Here is a 25,144-nt window from a genome sequence, read left to right on the forward strand (position 1 = left end):
TCTACTCAAATTGAGGACGACACAACGAGCTATGGAAAGAAGAATGATAGGTGTAACGTTAAGGGATAAGAAAAGAGCAGATTGGGTGAGGGAACAAACGCGAGTTAATGACATCTTAGTTGAAATCAAGAAAAAGAAATGGGCATGGGCAGGACATGTAATGAGGAGGGAAGATAACCGATGGTCATTAAGGGTTACGGACTGGATCCCAAGGGAAGGGAAGCGTAGCAGGGGGCGGCAGAAAGTTAGGTGGGCGGATGAGATTAAGAAGTTTGCAGGCACGGCATGGCCACAATTAGTACATGACCGGGGTTGTTGGAGAAGTATGGGAGAGGCCTTTGCCCTGCAGTGGGCGCAACCAGGCTGATGATATATATATATATATATATATATATATATATATATATATATATATATATATATATATATATATATATATATATATATATATATATATATATATATATATATATATATATATTTATTTATATGTATATATATATATATATATGCTGCTCGTCCTTCCTCAAAGAAAGGACGTGCACTGCGTTTTTTCCCCGATGTTTGCTCGGTGCAAGCTGCGCTACAGTTTCTCTGTGGAATTCTTTCATGTCATCTGCACAAGTGCGAGTGAGGATTTGGTCGCGTGCCTGGGTTCTTGATAGATAAACGGTATGGGAAAGGCAAGGAGGTTAACTGCGTGAAGTTCGTGTTTGCTGCGCTGCACTGGCGGAAGCGTATACTGGGCTCTGAGTTCGCGTACCCAATCTTCAAAAGTAGCGGTTCCCCGACAAGATCCTCACTTGGGTGCGGCGACGCCTTACTGCAAGCATCAACATAGCGCGCCTCTGTCTTCTTGCTGTCGATTGCATTCTTGGCTGTCCGATAAGGGGAAATGAAAGACGGAAAGAACCACGGCGACAAAAGGCAAACTAACGGGAAATAAATGTAGGGAAGGTCGTGAACATCCATGAGAATTAGTCTCTCCAATAGGCCATTCTAACGAAAAAATTGGAGGACGCTTAAGCTTCGCCTTCAAGAGTGGAACGCGACAGCGTTCCCGTCGACCCGCCAAGGGGCGTAAGACAATGCGTTACGGCGCAGCGACTACGCGCCCCGCATCGGACGCGGTGAGCTTCGAGCAACGCAGCGTTTGGCGCGGCAACGAAATGTGCGCCTGAGCAAGCGACGCACGCCTGAGCCTAGAAAGAGCTAGTTTCTAAGGCAACACCACATTCACTAGAGGCGTTTTGTACCGCTTTGAAGCATCGAACTTTCCTTTAGATCCACAGGGTATTCGATATATATCTATAGAAAACGATGATGGACTGCCATTCGACCTTATTATGCTAGTTGGCCTTCACTGTCTATGGCGCGCCCGTATGGCGGGCTATCACTGCGATCCGGATGCTCGGTCTGCACGAATGCTTTTCCGAGAATGCATGTCGAGATTTGTGGAAATTCAGAAAGCACAAGATTGTGTACCTGCGTGGCTGTCAAGGGTGGAACCCTTGACCGCGCTCAAAGAATTCAAAAATAGTCAGCCCTATAAGGCTGACACTTCGTGCTGAAAACTTGCAAATTTGTCTTGTTTTCTCAAATGTCATTTGTTGTTTGATGTAGAAGTACAAAACAGGCAATAAATAAAAAAAGCTCGTGGCTGAGTGGTAGCGACTCCGCCTCACACTCTGGAGACTATGGTTCGATTCCCACCCAGCCGATCTTGCAAGTTCTTTTTTTTTCACGAAGTGCCTGCTGGGATTTATCGCTCACGGCCAACGCCGCTGACACCGACGACACTGGCTTTTCTGCGACACGAGCTCCTTAATGCTGCCGCTTTAAAAATTGCAAGGTTCCTTCACTGCCTTCTGGTGTGACGACTGTATAAGTCTGCGTTCCAGGATTGCCAGCTCCGAAAACGGCCTGTTAGGACGCGCCAGTGTCTGCCTATGGGCGCTGTATCGAGGACAATGAAAAAGAACGTGTTCGATTGTTTCCTCGTCGCTTTGCTTGAAATAGCCTGTGCTTTGATTACTAAGAAAAAAAAAGTTGGCAGTCCGCGCTCGTGATATATTGTGAGTTCCAGTTTGTCCTCGTTTTTTTTCCACAGTTTTAGCTTTCATTTGACCTGCGCCTGCTGCTGAGCAATGGCCCAAAGGTCGCGAACACCACCCGCCAGCATCTCTAATCTTAATCTTCTGCAGCGGAGCTACATAGGCTGTGTTCTAAAAGAAACAGACCGCTTCAAACTCCTAGCTGTAAAAGGAGAGCTAAAGCTTACCGTATTTGATTTGAAATTTCGTGCATCATATATTAACCCGAGCAGCCGTAAATATACATTCGAAACTTGACAACGCGCGTACCCTGGTAACTTGAACAGTCATTCAACCGCTTGCTTTCAGGACACCCCAGCTTGAGTCCTGGTCGGCATCTTTGTCGTCAGCAGTGCCAGTGCCGGTCCTCAGTCACGCCCGGAACCGACGTTGTTGGATGTTTGGCAACGTGAAGACTTTCTTATGGCGCACGCTCTGCGTGCAGACCATGCGTACCTACGGTCGCAACTTGGCAGCGCCAATAGTATTTTATGTTTACTTCTTTTTAACGGTGCCGTCTCAGCATAAACAGCCTGCGCCGCTCAGAAATGATTCCGGTACGATAAATGTGAGCTTCGCTTTCATGCCACCCGTAGTGTCGCACATTGTGTACGCGCCAAAGAGCGACTACAACGACAAGCTGATGCGTGCCGTGGCCGACGAGATCGCCAGCCGCTTGAAAGCGACGAAAATGGAACGTAAGTGGCATCGGCTTCTGTTCTCACCTGACGTAGCAGGCGTTTATGTGCTAGCCTAAGCGGGACCTTTGCCTTTTACCAAAACCGCGGAGGAACAGAAAAGACAATGGTTGAGCGTGTTTGCCTGCGGCGCCAAGTAATCAGGCTACAGGTACGTCCTCACTTGCGGGAATAAGCCCGCGTAAAGCGGCGCGATTATCTCGGCAGCGCTTGTGGTATCGTCTTCTCGTCTCGTGTCTTCTCTACGTTTTGCACGGTTAACGCGACAGCACAAACGCCAGCCTCTAAGTCTAGACCTAAATCCGAATCTCGTCTTATCCTCACCTAAACTAAGACTGGACTTCTCGGCCGCAGTAGTGCGCTTGCAGGAACCAACAAGAATTAATTACAGTCCAGACTTACTAAAGAGTGTTGGTACTTTGAGTACTTACGCGCTAATTTTTGCCGCCGACAGGGAATGAGATGGGGAGCGGGCCGAACTCGGTCGCGATGTCCATATCACTTGGAACTAACCAATCGGCGGCCATCGCCTGATTTAAACATCGGGCAAGACAACGCGCTTTCCGTAAACGCTTCCCTGCGTCGGCAACCAGAAGCCTGGACAGCGAGCCTGAAACTAAGCGTATTATAATTCAACACTGAACAGAAGCCGACAAATTTGATTTGATTCATCTAATTGGTGTGCGAAGAGCCCCATTGTATCGTAAATTTAATACAATAAAAAAGCGCGAACTTACATGGGCAGCTGTAAATGACGTTCTCAATTCGAAACACAGGATCCGCCGAAATGCACAAGAATGCAAAAAAAGAATGGCGAAACGTCAAGCAGCAGTTGAAGACAGCGCTGCAGCGAGTGCGCGAGCACGAGCGTCAAACTGGTGAGTATTAAGTTTACGAACACCTTGGAGTAAAATAGTCGTGCGCTCAGAAGGCTACCAGTCTTGTAAACATTGAACATCTCAGAACTGTGGACGGTGATAGTAAATAGACGCAATATGTTTTTTACTTAAACGTTTACCCACAGTAAAACACTCTCCCTAACTAACTACGTAGGCTACGACTTTGTGGCGATGCCTTTTCCCCGATTCTAATGCGTTCCGGCGCTTTTTGCGTTTGTGAGTGGCCGCGTTCGATGGCCGAGCGTCTCTTGACCACTCACGAACGCGAAAAGCAAATGGCACGCATTCGCATCGCGAAAAGGCATCGCCACAAAATCGCGGCCCTAATATGAGTTGATTGCCAGATTCCGTGCAGTACGGTCCTATCATCGTGACCCCGTCATTCACGTCGCACGAGATCATGACCCGCTTATGGCGAAAAATTCGGCTTCGGCGCGTCGACCACCACCGCCGTAATTATGCAGGATCCCTTCGCAAGGCGTGAGAAAGGCAGTGTGTCAATCTGTCGCGCACACGATGCTCTAGCACGACGCGCGGCACGAGAACAAAAAGATTGGCATTGGCTTATCTCGGCTGTGCCAGGCAAGGCATAGCATGGTTAGCCTTAGTTAATCCTGATTGCAAAGTCCAAGTTAGTCTGGTTGTCTAGCTATGTTGCGGCGTTCAGCCAGTCGTTCGGCGCGCTGTCAGTCTGTTTCCAGGGTGATTCGTTTCCTCTTCATCTCGTTCCGATGTCGATTACAGGCCTACTCCTGCTTATCGGAACTGTCGCCGTCCATATTGCCGCCTCCACTGTGGTTGCGGCGCACGCGAGCTCTCCTTTTCAATCCTCCGACATGCTATCAGGAATGTAGCGTAGCTGACGAAGCGAGCGGAGGCGAGCGCAACGACGAGGAACGCGTCGTGATGTCGTACCAAACGGCGACGGTTGAAAAACGCGGCGCTGCGCAGCGACGGAGCACCTGTGGCTCGATGCTACTAGAGGCACATGCGCAGTAGTCACCAGGGGGCCAGTGAGAGAGGAATATCCGCGGCGAGGCAACACCCTCACAGTATTCTTCAGGCCTCTCCTGACCCTTCTTTCCACACGGGCTGCGTCATACCATGTGTCCGGCTGCTCGACCGGCATGACCATTCCCACAAAAGACAGCACCGACTCCAAGGTCGACGCCGTCCATGTTCTCGCCTTCGCCACGCACGCGCGTGGAGCGCGCGCAGTGAACTTGAGTGCAGCCGGCATCTCAACCGGCGTCAGTCGACTCGTTAGCAGCGTCAGTGGCGTCAGTGGCTGCCACCTCTTCGCCGTGCAAGGGTCCTAATGCAATACAAGCTCCTGTCTTTGTAGACCAGTATTTCATTGTGTTTACTTGTGTTTACGTAAAGACAAACTCTGCAACGTCTACAATATTTTTTCCGTGTGGCTGCTCCTTTTGTTGAGTGCATACCGGTACTATCGTAGGAATGGCATGTTCACCCAGAGTTCATCGTTGTATGCTTGCCTTGTGTCGGCGAGTGTAAGCTCGTGAAATGTTGGCCGGGGTTGTGTTCTCTGGTGCCGTGGAAGCTATGACGATGGCCAAAAGGGGCGCTTTTCCTGTTTTCCAAGAGACGAAGCACTGAAGAAGGTGTGGTTGCGAGACATTTCACTGAAGGATTTCACACCTACAGCGCATTCGAGGGTAACGCACTGAAACTTTGCTTCAGGGATTTTTTTAAGGTTTGAGCTGTTGCTATTGTTATGGACTTTAGCTTCAAGAATGGAAAGTACCCTTCGGAGGCAGTTAGAGCATTAAAAGGTAAGTACGGACTGGTCAGCAGGCATTTCTTTCCGCGCATGAGCACTGGATTGTGCGTACATCTGTGCACGAATTATATTATCTTTAGGGACGCTCGAATGAGCGTCATTCTCACATTTTAGCTCGTATACCTTGAGTATCATCTTTGGTATAAATTACGTCTCTTCTGCGTATTACAATTTTTGCCTGTTTGCGTGGGAAATGTGGAAAACGCTCCCACTATTAGGATGCTTTTTGCTTAGAGTTTTTGGCAATAGGCAGTTTTGACGAATAGCCTTGCACCATTTCATTTTCTCACATAGATATGTGAGCTACACTGCCATGCAGATGACTTTATCATGACGTTGTCTCATCAAGATGTACAGACAAGAAGAACAATAGAGGTGAAGCATGATAGACTGAAGTTGAAGAAGGATGTTGTGCCTTCTCTGTTCCCCAACTGTCCAAAAGACTTTTCCTCAACGCCAGCAAGTAGTCAATCGGCAAACTCCAAAAAAGCAAGAAGAAAAAACGCTGCTCAGCAAGAGGCTGTCAGAAGATCCCTTGAATCTACTGAAATTGAACAGAAAGAAACAGAGTTTCATCATACGAGGAACTGAAAGTGAAGCTGCTTGGAAGTTGCAACACAACATTTTGGACTGTTTCTGTCGATGAACAGGCAGTTAGGTTTCTTCTCATTGAGAACGCTCCTTCACCTAATGTGAAATGCGCCTTGATAGTTCTCCCATATCTATCACTTACCGTTTTCCTGAACGGAGTGGAGCTTCAGTCGCTTCCTTGGGGCAGCACTGTGCAAATTCAAGTACGTGACACCTGCAGGCTGTCCTTGTTGCTAGAGGAGATCGAGAAACACTTGCATGATATACCTGGCGTAACGAAAGAGTATTGCACTTAGTGAGTTCACTTCTTGCGGACGTCATTGAGGGCAGCAATACGCCGAAAGAACACTGCTTTGTTGAAGTTTCTGTGTGAGCAGAGAGAACTTCTTCTTTCGAAGCAGCATGTGTATAGCCCCGAACTATTGGCATTCGCAAGTATTATGAATTCAATTTATCCTCACGCCTATCACTTCACAAGAGCTGCATCACGAATGATTTTACCCCATCCTTCCACACTCCGGCGTGTTCGCTCAAATCACAAAGCTGGCCCTCTTCTAGAGCGAAACCCAAACGCGCTACCTTCCCTACATCCGAGCACGAGTGAAGTCAAAGCAAGGCCATAAAAACACCGTCACCCTGATGATTAATAAGATCCACATAAAACCATACTTCGAATACAAAGGAGGCACAATAGTAGGATTGGTTCATTCCACAGAACCCGCCACCACAGCTCATGTGTTTTTGGTACAGTCGCTCCTTTCTGCAAATGAGGACGTCATTCACATACTGCCTGTGAGCAAAATGAGCGCCGAAATTTATCACGAGCGTGCCAAAAACGTAATCCTAACTGTTGAGAAAATTGGCCTTAAAGTTATCACTGTAGTAAGAGACAACAATGCTCTGAACCGCAAGATGATGTCCTTATTTGCTGCAAGGCCTCAAATGAGCATTGTCTATCCCCATGCAACAGACAACGCTCGTCCTCTTTTCTTCGTTGTAGATCCTGTGCATTTGTTATAGCCCGTCTGGAAAAATTTGATCAACTAGCAAAACCATGGAACATGTCTCTGTTTCCCTGAAGTAGACTTGAGTGGAACCATGCCTCAAGGGCCTCCTCGTACGAAAGCTGCTTCATTTGCAACTGTGCGACAGCTTTATTCTGCAGAGAAATCATCGCTTGTGAAGGCTGGCTACAGCTTGAATGCGAAAGCCCTGCATCCAACCTCTGTGTAGCGGAAAAATTTAAAACTCGTCCTGGATGTCATGAATGAGTTCGTGTCAAATGCACTTAGAACATATGGTTCCGCGTTCAACATTGCTGAAGCTCCATCGACCGCTCTTTTCATTGACATTATCATCACATGGTGGCAAACAATCAATTTTCAATACCCTTGCAAAGGCCAGGGCCTTAGGGACAGCATGCAATATCCTGTAAGGTCTGTGGACGACACACAGTTCACCTTCCGGAGTGCAGTTGTCGACTGCCTGGACGCTTGGACACGAATTGGCGCCAGCAGTGGTTCGCTGACGAAAGAGACGGACAGTGTTTTGCGACTGACGTGCTATTACTTCGTTGAACTCTCGCTGTACTGCTTGAAGGAACTTCACTTTAAGTACGTCTTTCTGGCTAAGTTTCAGAAAGACCGATTTGGCCGTTACCGCCAACTAGCAGAAGCACAGTACCACATGCCTCTGCGTCAACTCTACGAATGTGAGAAAAAGCTTTGTCCTCAAAAACTTTTCTGGCATTTCCACGCGACGAAACATAGTGTGAAGGCGTCAGTGAAGATCTTGTGGGATGCAATTTTTGTGTAGCTGTCAGTGACGACGATATTGAACGCGCCCACTCCGATATGGATGCGATTGTTTACATTGCTGGATAGGCTGCCCATGCTGCTTAAAATAAGCTTTCATGTTCCATTTGCTTCGGCACACTGGTTATTTCATACCGTGAGATTGAAGCGGAAAACATAGCCATGGTAGCTAACCTATCAAGAGGAGGGCTGAAATTTCCGCAGCCATGCACAGTGCATATGGTACTGATGACTAAATTGGTTGCAGAGAAGTCTTTCGGAGCCAACACGTAAGATTTTCTCTCCTGTGGTGATCAGCGTGGTGTTGTGAGTTCGCAAACAATTTCGCTCAAGGAAGAACCAGACATTGAGACATGTGAGAATGGTCGTACAACACAAACTCTCTTGCGCTCCGTAGTTCGCGTCGCAACCAATGTAGTTTTAAACAAGTTCTGCAAACTAGGAAATAAAAACGAGACTAGACAATGCGCAGCAGAAGGCCACAGCCCGGAAAGCAGCAACGCTGAAGAAAAAGTAAACGCAACAGAAGTGGATGAAAGTTTCTTCTAACGCAATAAAAACGTTTTTGCGAACACTTCATTGCTGGTGTCTCATGGTTTCTTATTACAATGGTTGGACTAGCTACACAACGCTTCATTTGTGCACGCAAAGGCTACTTATATGGCGTGCCGTAATAGCATTTGGCGCCATTAACACATATGGTAGAACTCTGACATCTCAAAGTTACTGCGAGTACACACCATTGTATCTCAATGCAAAAATGCTAAAAGCGAAGCAGGATATTTTCTGCATGCTTCCAGAATGCGCAATATGTTATTGTCGCAAAGCATGTGAAAATGATTGAAGTAGTACGGGAAAAAACTTGATTAGGAGCTCAAAGCGGGAATATCTTTCAATATATAATGTGTCCTGTAATAAAGAAACCAATTATAGATAAAGCAGATAAAAACAGTATCAGGCTTGCACAAACTACTCCATTTTGTTTTTGCGGTAACCACGAAAGAAAAATGAACAAATCACTCTGTAAGGCAGTTTGGAACTTTTTGGCAGCTAAGTGCGACAGTACCCTGAATGCAGTGCAAACTGGCGCAACGCTTTGAAATCGCGGAGCGCTGCGCCGGCACGGTCACTTGGCATGACGTCATGCGACCGGAGGAGAGGCCTTGAAAAATATTGACGGGGTGTTGGGCGAGGCGCGCGTTGTTACGTCATGTGCCTCCTCGAAGCAGCGCCACGGCGAAATGGCAATTTCGCAGCCTGTAACGCTTTCGCTTTAAAAAGGGAATGACACTAGAAACGTGATCCTACCAGCGAGAAATATGGTTGCTATCATTGCGCGCTACCTTTAGCTTTGCCGTTTCATATCCAAATGGTTAATTTGCATGCGGATAGGCAGTAATATATGCATACGGCAACTTGCTTGTGTTCCATTTGCCGTGCTCTGTAAGCACACTTCTAGCAACTTCTGTATTCGCACAACATTGCAGATACGAACCTGCCCATACAAAAAATACACATTTGCACTACAAAGAAAAGGGAACGTTTATTTTGCACAGAAGCAAGAGCATCAAGCAATCCGTGCTGAACACGTAATTCAGAAGAAAGATAGAAAAACGCTAATAATATACCATGGCTGCACAAACAACATGCGAGATCTCATAATCCCATGATAATTAGCAACATTTACAATTTCGATATGGCAGGCACGTACCATACAGATACAACATGGCACACTGTGCGCACTAGTCACAGTCAATAAGGAATTGACTTTTTGTGATACCGCTACAACTGCATACAAATAATGCGTTGTTGCAAAAGGCGCGTTAATGTGCGTGCTCTAACAAAATCCCACTAGTACTTCGTGATGCAAACAGATCTTAGTCACTATGTACAACGTTTCCTTGTGGGTGCAGGGGTGATCAGTGTCTGGAATTTTTGCAGGTGCAGGCCGAAATGACCATGGCATACCCAGCCCTGCTGGACGCCGCCAGAGACGTCATCGGGCTTGAAAATCCCATGCTTGTGTGCCTATCAGGCGGCATAGACGTGAACGAGTGAGTACTGAGCAGCAACGGACATGGTGCTTCCTTTATAAGCCCTGTTGCGCATGAAATTTTAACAATCGCTATAGCAGTCTTCATAATTGCAAATATACTATGTAACGTCTACATAAAATTTTCGAAACTCAAAGAGGCAGATCTAGAAGCACAGTCTGTGTAAAGTGTGCAGGCCAATGCTTGTGTTGCTGGTCCGTTCAAATTGTGATCCCGCCACTCAAATTTTCACACCCAGTAGAAGTGGTGTCATCCTGATCACAATGATGCCCGCAGATCTCAAACCAAAAATCTCGTATTAAGTTATATGTTCCCCCTATACGTTCACACATGCCACCTGTATATTCTTAAGAGCAACGTATGGAAGCATATTTGCTGCGTGTAGAACTAAACGAACCTGGTTTCCATTCTTCGTGTCTTAATTGTAATTCATGCGTGCCTTGTATGTGCTTGAGTATTGCCATCTGTAGCCCCAAGTGTATGACATTCAATGAGCAGGCCCAAGTAATAACATCATACACCAGTGTTAGAAACAACTCACGTTTATACAATGTAAAAAATTCAAAAATGTTGCTAAACATGACCAGTAAAACCCATGTCCTATCTGCACAGGGGCCTCCCAGGCGAACAGCAGCCGATGTCATGCGATGGGGCTGCATCTGGGCCATCTGGACAACAAGCCATAAATAGTAACTCAACAGAGTACTACGCAGATTTCACGGAATGCATTCCTCATGATGCTCCTGGTGCTGTCGACGAGAGCGAATTTTATGATAATGAAGTACCCGGTGACAAACTGGGCCCTGTTCCCACTGCTGTTGATGTGCCAAGGAGTCGATTTTTCTTATACAGAATACAATCAGAGAGTGCAGCCAGACATCCGCGACAGCAGGTGATGAGGCTGTTTCCATTGACAGCAGTCATGAGCAACAAGACCTGAACGAGCCTGTGCCTATCAGCCAGAACACTCAGCAGCAGCACACGGGCAGCCGTCAGCAGCAGCAACACGGCAACTGTTGCCACGAAACGTTCTACTGCACGCCTATCAAAGCCAATGCAAAAGAGTACGCATTTGGGCTGGTTGGTTCATGATTACGAGCAATAAAAACAGCGCTAAACGACGGGACGAGTGAAGGGACACAGACAACGGCGCTGACTAACAACCAAAGTGTGTTTATTCCCTCAGTCAGCATATATATGCTCCGCCGCTATCTGAAACCACAGAATCTACAGGATAGGGCATGCGCAGGGGGATGTAATTAATGCGATAAGAAGGCAATCTCCTTTGAAAGGAGAGAAATGGACGGAAGGCTTACACATGCATCACCACTAACGTGAATGTGGATGGCTTCTGATATAAGGCGTGCGCGGTCATCAGGATATTTTGACAGATAGGTTACACTTTCGAAGGATGGCTTGCAGCCGCATTCATTGCAATGTAGTGACAACTGACTATCTTTTGCCCGTTTTTGAAATTTGTTGAAGTGCTCGCGCATGCGGTCGTTGATGCAACGCCCCGTTTGGCCGATATAAAAACGCTTGCATGAAAGAGGGATCTTGTAAACCACACAGTCACAACAGTCAGCAACAAACCTCTGTCTGTGCTGTTTTTCACAACTTTTTTGTTGTTATTGCTTACCCTATTGACTTGGTGGCACAGGCTACCTAACTTATTTTTGGCAGTAAACAGCAACCTGACGCCTGCCCTACTGACAACCTTTTTGAGGTTGTGCGCAACCTGGTGAACATATGGTATTACCGCAACCACTTGCCGTGAGCGATTCTCGGACAGAGCAGCTGCTGACTGCTTTTCTTTAAGGTTCGCTACGAGGCTTTCTGCGATGCTGGTCAAAAGTGGTACAGAGAACCCTGCGAGCTTCAGTCTGGCTACTTGCTTTTCGAAGCTTACACACACTTGGTGGTCACATGACCGGATGAGGCCCGCCTTCATGCAGGAACTTGCTATACCGCGCTTGACTATCTTTGAGTGCACGGACGAAAACGGAAGAAGGTGCTTATGAGACCAAGGAGCGTAACCCCAACATACATGATTGCTTGAGAACGTGAGCTCCAAGTCTAAGAAACGGAGTTTGTTGTCTGACGGATGCTCCGTGGTCAATTCGAAAGAATCTAGAACTGTGCGGAACAAGTCAAATATTCTAGCAGCAGCAGGCTGCGCGTCAGTGGCGTTAGTATTGTAAATAATTAGAAAGTCATCGACGTAGCGCATCACTTTGACAGTGCTTGTCTGGCTGAGCTTAGTTACAAGATTGCGGTCATAGCTGGCTAATAAAATGTCACTAAGAAGAGGGGCTATACATGAACCGATGCACACACCTTTCTTCTGTATAAAAAGCTTATCCTCCATTGAAACGAAAGTGGAAAGCATATAAAACCTTAAAAGCTCTAAAAACTTGTCGACGTTGATACCACATGCATTCTGGAACCTAAGAACGCCATATTTGTCTATGCAATGGCCGACTTCAATGCATACATCATCTTGAGGCAAGGAGTAGTACAAGTCCTTGATGTCCACGGAAAAGGCTCGGACAGCCTCTGGACATTCCTCACGGAGGAAGGTGGAGACAGTACCTAGCGTCTTTATGAGGAAGGGGTCATCAACATCGAGGAGGCACAAAAACCTTTGCAGGAACACTCCCAATTGTCGTTGCCACGTTCCACGCTCAGAAACAATGGCCCGAACGGGCACAGTTCTTTGTGCGTCTTGGCACTGAAAAACACCGAAAGGCTGGTTTTCTTGCAGGCCTTTATGGAGGAGGCCAACTTGGAGAGTCCGGCCTTTTCGCAGAGCTGAACAGCCTTTGTTTTGACCTTCGCAGGGGCCACCCCATGCACTACCTTGAAGTTGCCTAGAATGGCCGAATCAGCTTTGCTCTTGTACAGGTCACCAGGCATCACGACAAAACCGCCTTCTTTGTCGGATAGGAGCAGCTTGAGCCCCGCATTTCGAAGGACGGTCATTGCTGTGCGCAGCCGAACTGTGTTGCCTTCCTGCAAAGGTTTTTGTGCCTCCTCGACATTGATGACCCCTTCCTCATAGAGACGCCAGGTACTGTCTCCACCTTCCTCCGTGAGGAATGTCCAGAGGCTGTCCGAGCCTTTTCCGTGGACATCAAGGACTTGTACTACTCCTTGCCTCAAGATGATGTATGCATTGAAGTCGGCCATTGCATAGACAAATATGGCGTTCTTAGGTTTCAGAATGCATGTGGTATCAACGTCGACAAGTTTTTAGAGCTTTTAAGGTTTTATATGCTTTCCACTTTCGTTTCAATGGAGGATAAGCTTTTTATACAGAAGAAAGGTGTGTGCATCGGTTCATGTATAGCCCCTGTTCTTAGTGACATTTTATTAGCCAGCTATGACAGCAATCTTGTAACTAAGCTCAGCCAGACAAGCACTGTCAAAGTGATGCGCTACGTCGATGACTTTCTAATTATTTACAATACTAACGCCACTGACGCGCAGCCTGCTGCTGCTAGAATATTTGACTTGTTCCGCACAGTTCTAGATTCTTTCGAATTCACCACGGAGCATCCGTCAGACAACAAACTCCGTTTCTTAGACTTGGAGCTCACGTTCTCAAGCAATCATGTATGTTGGGGTTACGCTCCTCGGTCTCATAAGCACCTTCTTCCGTTTTCGTCCGCGCACTCAAAGATAGTCAAGCGCGGTATAGCAAGTTCCTGCATGAAGGCGGCCCTCATCCGGTCATGTGACCACCAAGTGGATGTAAGCTTCGAAAAGCAAGTAGCCAGACCGAAGCTCGCAGGGTTCTCGGTACCACTTTTGACCAGCATCGCCGAAAGCCTCGTAGCGAACCTTAAAGAAAAGCAGTCGGCAGCTGCTCTGTCCGAGAATCGCTCACGGCAAGTGGTTGCGGTAATACCATATGTTCACCAGGTTGCGCACAACCTCAAAAAGGTTGTCAGTAGGGCAGGCGTCAGGTTGCTGTTTACTGCCAAAAATAAGTTAGGTAGCCTGTGCCAACAAGTCAATAGGGTAAGCAATAACAACAAAAAAAGTTGTGAAAAACAGCACAGACAGAGGTTTGTTGCTGACTGTTGTGACTGTGTGGTTTACAAGATCCCTCTTTCATGCAAGCGTTTTTATATCGGCCAAACGGGGCGTTGCATCAACGACCGCATGCGCGAGCACTTCAACAAATTTCAAAAACGGGCAAAAGATAGTCAGTTGTCACTACATTGCAATGAATGCGGCTGCAAGCCATCCTTCGAAAGTGTAACCTATCTGTCAAAATATCGTGATGACCGCGCACGCCTTATATCCGAAGCCATCCACATTCACGTTAGTGGTAATGCATGTGTAAGCCTTCCGTCCATTTCTCTCCTTCCAAAGGAGATTGCCTTCTTATCACAATAATTACATCCCCCTGCGCATGCCCTATCCTGTAGATTCTGTGGTTTCAGATAGCGGCGGAGCATATATATGCTGACTGACGGAATAAACACACTTTGGTTGTTAGTCAGCGCCGTTGTCTGTGTCCCTTCACTCGTCCCGTCGTTTAGCGCTGTTTTTATTGCTCGTAAAGCCAATGCAGCAGGCTCTTGACTTACAGGAGGGGATCCAGCTTAATCGGCAGAATGTTGAGCAGGAGGCAGCTGCCCCACAGGAGGAGAAAAAGGCAGCTGAAACAGTACAAGCAACCGCACAGGCTGCGGCAGAGGCAGTAAGGAAAATAGAACATGCAGATGAACGTTTCATTAACTTGAATGATGCAGTCGTCTCAACAATAACAAAATTGAGCTGCTTGGCTTATACATTTATTTCCTTTAGACGTGTTCAAACGGAACGTGCTAAATTCGATTTAGAGATGAGCCAAGCAGCGCCAGAGCTCGCGAAATTCGCATTGAATGAAACAGTGGGCTATGGATATTGAGCTAAGCACCTTTGAGGTGTTAAGCTGTACATTGTGTTTTTTTTTAGATACGTCTTCTGTTTTTCATTACATAGGTTTGCACTGCGCATTTAGAGCAGTGTGTGTGGCGTGCGTTTGACTGTCAGTGAATGTTTGAGAGGAGTACAACAGAATTGCCTGCAACGAGAATATCAGCTTGGTTGGCTCAGCAGAAGGCAGCCATGAAACATACTTCCTTCAAACATGCGGATTGAGCTGGTGGAGCAGCATGCATCAATAATAGCATATATATAATGACATCCCTGGCGTGAATGAAATTATTTTACTACGAAATACACAACCGTCACACTGATATTGCAGTCTTGTGAACTGTAAACACTAGAAGTAGAAAGGCAAAAAAATCATCTGAAAGTTTTTTTTTTTTAGAATACCATAATGGACATTTAAAAATCAACAGAATGAATACGTGCAACTTCCAGGAAAACGAAACAGTCGTGTTAATCACCAATATTTGTTACACCCGTACTTTGCTCACAGTTATGTGTACCGCTTTTTTTCCCTGCCGTGATGGAACTTTAGAACGTGACACAAAGCTTTGTGGCAATTTGCAGTGAGGTTTGTGAAGTTCAAATATTTGTGGCTCCGCTGCCGCTTGATGCACCTGTATATATTGGCTGCCTGTATTTAAAGCCCTTCCTGTAAGAGCCCTCAAAAGAGGGTTGACAGTATGAATAAATAAATAGATAAGTAAATAAATAAATAAATGATGCATTTCGACTGTGAAAGGCGCTCATTAATATGCATGCTGTTTTTCATTGCTGCCATTTTGTCTAGCTCGAAAGTATATGATGCGTTATAGCGCATTGGTCATATTACCTTTTGCAAGCACTTCTCTTATATATAAGTGCAAATTTTAACTTCTAGATTTTACAGACATGGACAACTAGGCATCAACCACTTAAAGGAGGTATGACAATGAACAAATTCTTCATCATCTGTTCAAACTGTTCATGCCTGTTCAAACTGTTCATGTCTTGTACGAAGCCTTCTGTTGTGGTAGTGCACGTTTAGCGTACAATATGTTTCTGCGTTTGCACCAATGCCACGGTTTTTTGTTTTGATCATGTGTGCCAGTGTGGGTTCATCAAATTGAAACATTTATGGCCAATTTCTTCTTTATGCTACAAAGAATACTTAAATGCACAGATGCCCAATTTTCACGCTTGTAGAACAGTCAATTCTGCTTGCGGATATTGTCGAATGCTTCCAGTTTGTGCGTAACGTGCTTTCATTTTTTTTTAGATTTTAATAAGCGCACATACATTATCTGTAACGTAATTCTTGTACCCACCCCCAAAACCATTGCTTGTGTTCTCGCATTGTTTGGTATCTTGAGTCGTATGTGTACAGCGTAAAAACATATATGTCAAATTGTAACCGCATAGACCTTTGAATCTCACGAAGTGTATTTGTGTTGAGGCAAGTTGTAACTACGGTAAGAGGGCTAAGGCCTTGTGAGGCGTTCCCAAGCCTTTAGTTTTACGTCACCTGCAAATGAAAGCTTTGCCACGTTGTGATACATAATTTTGGGGTGACCTAGGGATGTGTTTGCTATAACATTTTTGATAGGCATAAGAACAACACTACAAGCGTTGCATGAAACAAAGTGCATAGGCGAACTAGGTTTCCTATTGCAAATGCGCATTTCCTGTTGTACTGTACATTCTGGATGTTTTAATTTACTTATTATTCACACAATTTCGATCATGCTAGTCATGCCTCTGTGTTGTTATTGTAATATTGGTAAGCTTGAGTTTTGGCACTCTACATGCAATGTGTTTGAAGGTAATGTAGAATGCGCAATCACTAGTTCACCTATACAATAACATACTTCTCTGCTGCCATTGTAGTGTCATGCTCCTAATGGATTAAACCACGAAGACAATAAATTATATGTGAGGACTGTTACGAGACAGTGGCATTTCATTCCGTACAACAAAGGCAAGAATCGTACATGACATGCCATCACTATTTCCAGTGCATTGAATGTCCTGCAACTGGACGGCACCAGTTGGGACTCAGGAATCTGTGCTTCCTGATTATTCGAAGCTGCAAGGATAACAGGACTGCACATGAGATTTAACAGTGCCTCTTAGCCTAGATGGTAATGCTGTCCAATTGGCGAGGTAATTTAACTTTAACATTCTCACCGCTCATTTTCCATCGGGATTCCAATGCATGCAGTTGTACCCACAGAGAGAGAAATGCTGTTTTACCAGGGCACGGCGGATGGCATTTGCCATCCTCGGTTCCAGAGTTTGGCACAGCCCCAACCTCTGGAGGCAGCTGGCATGCTTCGTCACTGCGGCGTGTAAAGCGTTTGGCCTCATTGTGCGGCATCCAGCATGCAACAATGATGGCTGGGCACTGGTCTGCAGCCTTGTGTGTGTGTGTGAAGTGATTTTTAAAGAGAAATGGAAGAGATAAGTGCAGTGCCGTAACTGTCTCTCACAGGAGGACACCTCAACAGCACTGCACGGGGAAAGGGGTGTGGGGCGAAAAAGATGGAGATAGTGACCGGAAGTAAAAAGGAGAGACAGAGCGGAATAGCAAAAAAGAAAAGACGAGAATGTAGCTAAGCGTTTGCGGGGCCTACAGCCGCGCTCTGAGGTGTGTTGCTTCGCAGAATTCGATCAATGCCGAAAATGCACGCTTAGTAATGGAACTGTGAGCATTGGGGAAGAGTAGGCTCTGCAGGGTGGTGGATGGCAAGCCACATCGGCGGTAGGAGGCGTACAGAGCCTCTCTCTCGGTCCCGAAGGCCGGGCAGTGAAGCAGAAGGTGTACCAGTGTCTCCACGTCATCGCAGATACCACACACGGGGCTGCCGGTTCCCGTGAGCCTGTGTAGGTCTACATGCGGGCAATGAAACCGCCGCTTCAGCTGCCGTATGGGCCCGTAAGAGTAGTTGATGCTTGTTAGGCAATGCTCTTGTAAAACTGCTAATCTTGTGACGTGTATCGCAATACTACACTATACCGAACGCCACAGTCATTTCATGCAAGCCCTGTGAGGTACATGAAGTGTAATTATCTGTCAAGCAGGTAACGGTATAGCAAGTGCTATTTTAGCTCTTATATATAAGGGCAACGAATGAAATCAGCATGAGAGGTCATGTGGCTAATTGGCCAGGCTCGAGCCGATACACTGCAGGTAGCACAGACAGGATGGAACAGGTGAAAAAACACGCGGAAAGTGTTCACTCGTTTGCGTTCACCTGTATCATTCTTCGTAGCTTGCCCTGAGCCAGCACGAGTCCAGGGCTGGTATGAAAATGTACAGGAAAGAGGAGAGACGCAGCCTCAGTTGCAAGTGCACAGTTTTCAATGGAAATTAAAGCCTTTACACATGCGAAAAGCCTACGTGAATGCTCTGGGCTATAAGCTTACGCTGTACACAATTCATCCGCACTTTATCATGTGAATGAGCAAGTGACTGAAGAAAGACTTCATAAAATGGGGCACGACTGCAAAACATCGATTTCAAATTGGCTTCTGCTATCGCACATTCACTCAATGATAAACCATCAACCACTGAACAAGAGTAAGGATAACACCACTTCAGGTATAACTGTAACACGTGGGCAAATAAACCGTGTAAATAGCACTTTCTGCATGCATTTTTTCTAGTCAATCTTGTAAGTGCGCTCGTACCATTGCATGCTAATGACATCACGATATAATGATAAAACGGTTAGCAGTGTCTGGTTGCGTGCTTCATTTCACTTCTTCTAGCTGTGCACTGGGAGAAACAAAATTGACTGCTGAGACAATTCTCGTATGCTGAATGCACGCTGACGTACCTTTCGACCACTGCCCTTGTTGTGCCATGCGCTGCATTATAGCACATCTTCCCTGGAGTGTCTGGTGTGCGGAATGGGGTCATTAGCCATGGCTTACATGGGTATCCACTGTCCCCCAACTAAAGGCCCGTGTCCGCGCCCCTGTCGAAGTGTTTCGCGAGGCTGCTGTTGGCGAACATCCACGCGGCGTGGCTTCCACCTGGCCATTTTGCGACGACGTCAATGATCCGGCAGTTGGCGTGCACGACGAGCTGAACGTTGATAGAATGGTAAAAATGCCAGTTGACATACGCCTCCTCGTTCTGCTCTGGTGCCTAGACCCTTATGTGCGTGCCGACTATCGCACCCACACCGTAGGGGAAGCCGCCCAGGGCGTAGAAGTTGGTCTGCCGCTCAGCCAGCTTGTTCGGTGAGGGCCAGCTGGCAAATTGAGGACCACAAACAACTTTAGTTCCATTGCAATGTCATGCGGGATTACACTCGTGCACCTCAGGACACATCCGAGCATTCCTACACGCAGTGCTGTACATAAGGATCTAGGGCGCACAGCCCGACAGCCCCGCAGGTGAAAGGTAAGCGCTTGCCGGGATCACGACTAACTGCGTAGTGGATGTCAAAAACGTGATTTTCTCAACCGCGTCTCGCGACCGCTCCATTTACGATTGTATGCAGACACGTAACAATATTTTTGTTTCATCGTTTCTTTGCATTGTGCACTGCTTGTTTTCTTGCAGTCAAAATTGACAAATGCTATCCAGCGCATTCTTCGTACTTTTGTGTGCTATATTTTTCTTGCGAAAGCTCTTGGTGGCAAGGAAGCACTCAGGCAGCCGCTACATATGGTGCCATACTAAATTAGAGCGTGGATATGTGCAACAACCGAAATGAAACTATGAAAATCCCAAAGCGATAAATTTAGGCTCACGGTATCCAAGTTGACCAGTGGCGGACGAGAGCTAGAACAAGTCGCCGGACGACTGGCCGTCGATTCGTGCATGTTCATGGTGCCACCGGCCGTGATCGGAAAGACCACCGGTAGCGAAGAACTCGAAGCGAGCACCAGTTGTTGCTCAACGCTCAAAACGTGGCTCCGGGGAGTCAGAGGTTGCAGGTTGTCTCACAGGAGCTCGGCGAGGTGCGCGATGCCAACGTGACAAACCAGAAACGCCTCTGAAGCTCGTCTTAGTCGAACACTTCGAAGAGGTTCGTGCGATCCAGAAACACAAACGTTCACGGCGCATTGGGACCTCGGCAACCAGTTAGAGTCGAGCCAGCAGCACGGTAGTCATGTTGGTGCATCGCAATAAAAATTGGAACCAGCCTGCGTACGGGCAGACTACGTTGCAAACTTACTTTCCAAGCTTGTCCTAATCTAGCGGGCTGGCTCATGGTTAAGTGCAAGCGACTTAACGCCCAGGGAAGCTTAAGACTCCATAAAGACGGAAATTCCTCTGTAGACGGGAATAAGACTGGAGTAAAGAGTTTTCTGCAAGTGGGCCCTTTGAAAACCAACAAGCCCAAGCTGTTTTTCTAGTTAATGCTTCCCGCGAAAGCGACTTTTGCGGCGCGCGTTCTTACGCGCGCGGCCTTTACGCGTGCTTATTTCCGCAATGAGGCCGTACCTTAAGAGGAAAGAAACAAGTACACCATACCTGCGCTGGCTTACAACTAAATGTACATTCGCTCCGATAAACTGGTGTATCAACTAAAGCAATCAAGTTTCAGTGACGAGTCAGCACTCGTGCCGTATCACCCTCTGGCTGATTTATTCCCGCCGCAATTAAACAGGAACCGGACCGAATCGCCCGGCCTGCTTTGCAGAGCCTAAGGTCACGGGAAAGCTCAAGGATACCGGGTTCAAATCCGAAAACTTCAGAGCAGCACTGTCCTCCTGTTTTTGCGATCAGCTGTACATGGGCACACACACACATCCAGGAGCGTGTACGTAGGTACGTACGTACGTACGTACGTACACACACACACACACACACACACACACACACACACACACACACACACACACACACACACACACACACACACATACATACATACATACATACATACATACATACATACATACATACATACATACATACATACATACATACATACATACATACATACATACATACATACATACATACATACATACATACATACATACATACATACATACATTTGTACATCTTGCTGCTGAGGCAGTTAGTTCATACATAGCTCGTGTGCAAAAAACGCGCAACTAGCAAGGTGGACGAGAAAGAAAACGGCATCACTCGCGACTAACTGTATTCACAGGATAACTGCGTAGGATCAAGCAATTGCGAACGTGCGCAAGCCACATCGCGTTAAACACCCATCCAATTACACCAGACAAGAGGATTCCCCTAAATTTTCTAATTCAGTAAAGACTGAAAAAGATTCGCATTCGCCGCCAAGCAGAGCCACAGATGCTCTTAAGTTAGCGCACAGGCTTAAGAACGTGGCTGGCAAGTCCACGGCACCTATGATTTACTTCACTGATTAAAATTACTTCACTGATACACAAATACAATACACGACAGTAGGAGTGCCGGAATGTGCCACCAAACCGTACCAATCACGGAGAGGATATGCTCCAAAGTGCAGGGTCAAAAGTATTAGATTACTTTTATGACAATCATAGCATGTTAGAAAATCGGACTGCACTAGGAATTAAGCATGCTTTTAGAACGAGATGCTTTGTGCCGTGGTTCACGATCTACTTCTTGTAACGAAGGTGACGTCCGCTTGAACGCGCAAAATATGTTCTCTTGACAGGTATAGTGCCGCCTTCTAGGAGCGGTGAAGCGAAGTACAGAATCATGGCACCGAAGTGCGCCAACAGTAGGCGCTTCGGTAGTCTAGCGCAGCGGAGGCTACTACGCGGTGTAGCCTGGCGTTGTCGTTGTAGACCTTTGGCTGAGGTTACGATGAAATTTACACTTGAATGTTCTTGTGGCCTGTGTTTTTTTTTTACATCGGTAAAACGCATTCGAGTACACATTATTGCGAAAAAAGAAAGCAGCATATCACTAACGTGCCCAAAAACGCGGCTATGAAGGCCTCAGTTGCTCGCTCGATTTTTGCCTTTCTTTCGCGCAATGTGCGGTTGCTTGAAATGCTATAATATCTCGATCGTCACATTCCGCTGCACGAAAACATGTTCAATCTTTCGTCCCAGAGCTGGTGCCCCATGAAGCTGTCACGTGCATGGATATGCAAGTTATTTTGTGCTCTCTATTGACTAAAGTGGATACATGATAAAGCGCCTGCAACTGCCAGCACACGCAACATAAAATCAAACGCTTCTAAAGCGTATGCACACCGCATTTTCCCGCTATTGGTTATGTTGTTGAGTGTGTGCCTTGACGGCGTAAAATGCTGCCCGTACCTGCCCCTTATAGTGCATTACGTACATACGTATGCGCTAGAGCTTTGCCTGCAAATGTGTGATGCATGCAAAAACATAGAAAATGATTTTATTGTGCTCATATTGACCGTGGCACGGCTAGAGCATATGACGACCGAGATTACAAAGCAGGTTGGAAATGCAGCACCATCTATGGGGGTAGCACGCTGTACAAATATTATATACGGCCTTAAATAAAAATTGCATTACGTACTCGTTGATACCTAGGCCGTTTCATTGTGCCTCAAGCCCTCAAAAGCGCGTATAATTACATAGCTTGGCCAACTACACGACGTCGCAACTGTAGAGAAGCGACGAAGCTGCAGCTACGTAGAAGCATACGGTGCCACATGGTTCGCTCGTTAAATTTCCGTGGTATATTTCTGTCTTCTGAAATGTGATTGTATTAAAGAACATCCACTTACGGTCATTCGAAGAGAAGATGGCTGCTGCGCTTTTCGAACCAGCCATCACAGGCGACTTACAACCGCTAACGCGCTGTGGCCCGCGCAGCTACCGCAGTCTCCTCGCCATCATCATCACCATCACAACAAAATCGTGACGACCGTCTACGAGCAGTGGGCTAGAAAGAAGCAGTGAAAGCAAGCGAATGAAAGGGCAATTGTGCATTATGTACCAGTTAAATATTATCTCTCGGAATATGCACCTCGCTCACAGATTAATTGGTTTCACTGAGTTTCCTTTTAGTATGGGCAGCTGAGCAACCTATAAAGATGGCGCTATGATCTTGTGTCGTCTCGTTTATGTTTGCACAGCTGTTATGCGAGGGTGCAAATGCAATTGGCTGTTCTGCCCAATGTAAAATAAAGAGAACCTAAGGTGGAAATCTGCCTTTCATCAGCATGCTACAGCTCTCCTACATAGTCTTGGTGTCATTCACAATGGTTGTCTCGCTTTTTTATAGGTTGTAAAACTGTTGAGAAATAAAAGAATCCACTTTATCTAGGTACATTCTCTGGAGCACCACAATCGTTCCCGTTTGTTTATTGATGCGAAAACTTCAACTAGCCCATTGAGCAATAAAGCTGGCGTCTGTGGTACGGAAACAGCCCATAAATTTCCATTTGATGCTATGCCATGTCGCGAGCGCACCTCCACAGAGTTCCCTTCGGCTGCGACTCTAGGACGCGAGTGCACCTCAACGGAGCAGAGCGGCCGAGCGGGAACTGCTGCCGCGTTGGCGCGCCAGTAAGAGGGCACCGCCGTGATGCCGCGTCAACGTGGATCTTGCTATCGCAAACCAGTGTTATCCACACGTTCGTTGCGTGCACTTGGCTTTTGTAACTGCACCTGCGTCAGGCGCAATGAAACCGCGCCAAGCCTCTTAACGCACTCGCTTCCCGCGAGCAGTTCATAACTCGCAACATTCATTTGCGGTAAATTGAATATGGATGTTTTCGCATTAAGAACTCATAATGATTTGCTTAGTCATCCTCGGCTTTTTTTTATTAAGTACATCCTTCTCACTCTCTCTCTTTTCAGAAGCGGAATCCAACGGCGGGGAGAAGCCTTCGTTTGCCAGGCTTGAGGACGACAGTGACGCTGCTGATGCTTTCGTTGACGGTGACGCGCCTGCAAGCAATCAACATGCGCCCGAAAGCAAGGTCCCGGTCGAAGCACCGGAGCTGGTCGCCTTGACGGACGCAGAAGCTGTGATTAAAAAATGCAAAGACCTACTGAACACGGCCAAGAACGAGGATTCAAAGGCACAAAGTAATATCACAGTGGGCAAGCTGTGCTTGACCGCGTCCAGCCCGGCAAGTGACTCAGCTAGCCTCGCGTTGAAGTTGTACACTCCTGTTCGTTTCATCAATAATGCGAGAACGAAGTTTCCCCTTGGTTCCCTCTCCGAAGCTGCGCGGTCTTTTGGTGAGTGAATGTGACCATAGCGAACGGCCTTTTGGGTACGGCTTCTTTTGTTGTCACTCCACTGTGCAAGCCGTTTCTTCCTCATCAGCTTACCTGCTACGCGCATCTGCTGGGACGTACAGCATGACTTTCAACAGGAAATTTCCTAATAGAAACGACATAGCCTAAGAAGGAGCCGAGCCTAACAATATATTTTTAATTTATGTTGATGCGGGAGGGTAGCTGGTACCGAATTCTACCACTTTGCGCATACTACACAACCTGACTACTTTCTGTGCCTATGCAGCGAATGATGCAGAACCGTAGAGCGCATATGGTAGCGCTGGTGGATATTATAGTCCTACGTTTATATAAATAGATTAGGTGCAGTCTTCTACAATGATTGAGTGCTTTTACTTTTAACGTTTAGCTAATGACTCCTGTGATTGCCCCTGAGAAGAGCGCCTATCTAAATTGGCGGCAAGTTTCTGCGGCTGCCCGAGCCCCAAGGGACTGCACCCGTCCGCTGGTGTCGGCGCAACAAAGTGGTCCTGCCTTGCTTACTGATACAAGTGCGACAGCTCCATCCCCGGTAGCTTTCCCTGCAGAGCGAGAAAAAAGTGTCCGCGTGCATTCGCTATCACCGCCACAAGTTGGCCAAGCAGCGTGCTTGTATGAAGCTTAGTCTGTACTCACTGCACTGCTTGTTTTCGAGCTTCAGTCACTGTCTGCGCCAGTTCTGTGGTGGTGGAGGTTAAAGAAAAAGGGCTATTTATCAAGATCTCTTGTTTATCGGGAAACTCTTTCACGAGGAAAAACATTGACAATTTTCATTTTCTGCTGCAAGGTCATGTATATATATGAGGTTCTGGGAAATTATTTTCTCATGCCATGAGTTTCTTTTTATGCAGTCACATTTTTTTCAGTAGATACTTTAACACCTGTGTAAAAAGAAATAGGAAGATAATTTGGCCAATAGGTAGAGTAGTCATTTCATCATTGGTTACTAACTTTATGAAACTAGATTCATTGCGATATTGAAGCAAAGGAGCAGCTAAGTCATCTCTGCTAGCCAGAAATCAAAGAAGACAACCACATTCGAGATGTTCAGCCTTATTGTGTTACAGTGA

At 46.6% G+C, this 25,144-nt stretch overlaps 1 protein-coding gene across 15 annotated transcripts in view; it reads left to right on the plus strand.

Moving 5' to 3' along the window:
* LOC135907219 (phospholipid-transporting ATPase ABCA3-like) overlaps positions 1 to 25,144 on the plus strand; it is a 456,174-nt gene that overhangs the window by 149,494 nt on the left and 281,536 nt on the right. For 12 of the 15 annotated variants that reach the window (XM_070525189.1, XM_070525199.1, XM_070525188.1 and 9 more), the window contains one exon: positions 23,649 to 24,035. In XM_070525189.1, the coding sequence (XP_070381290.1) occupies positions 23,649 to 24,035 (387 nt within the window). Of the gene's footprint in view, positions 1 to 2,402; positions 2,792 to 23,648; positions 24,036 to 25,144 lie in introns of those variants that run through there. The other 3 variants (XM_070525195.1, XM_070525194.1, XM_070525202.1) reach the window with 2 other exon arrangements.

The sequence above is a fragment of the Dermacentor albipictus genome, chromosome 9, assembly GCF_038994185.2.
Source record: "Dermacentor albipictus isolate Rhodes 1998 colony chromosome 9, USDA_Dalb.pri_finalv2, whole genome shotgun sequence".
NCBI classification, from domain to species: Eukaryota; Metazoa; Arthropoda; class Arachnida; order Ixodida; family Ixodidae; genus Dermacentor; species Dermacentor albipictus.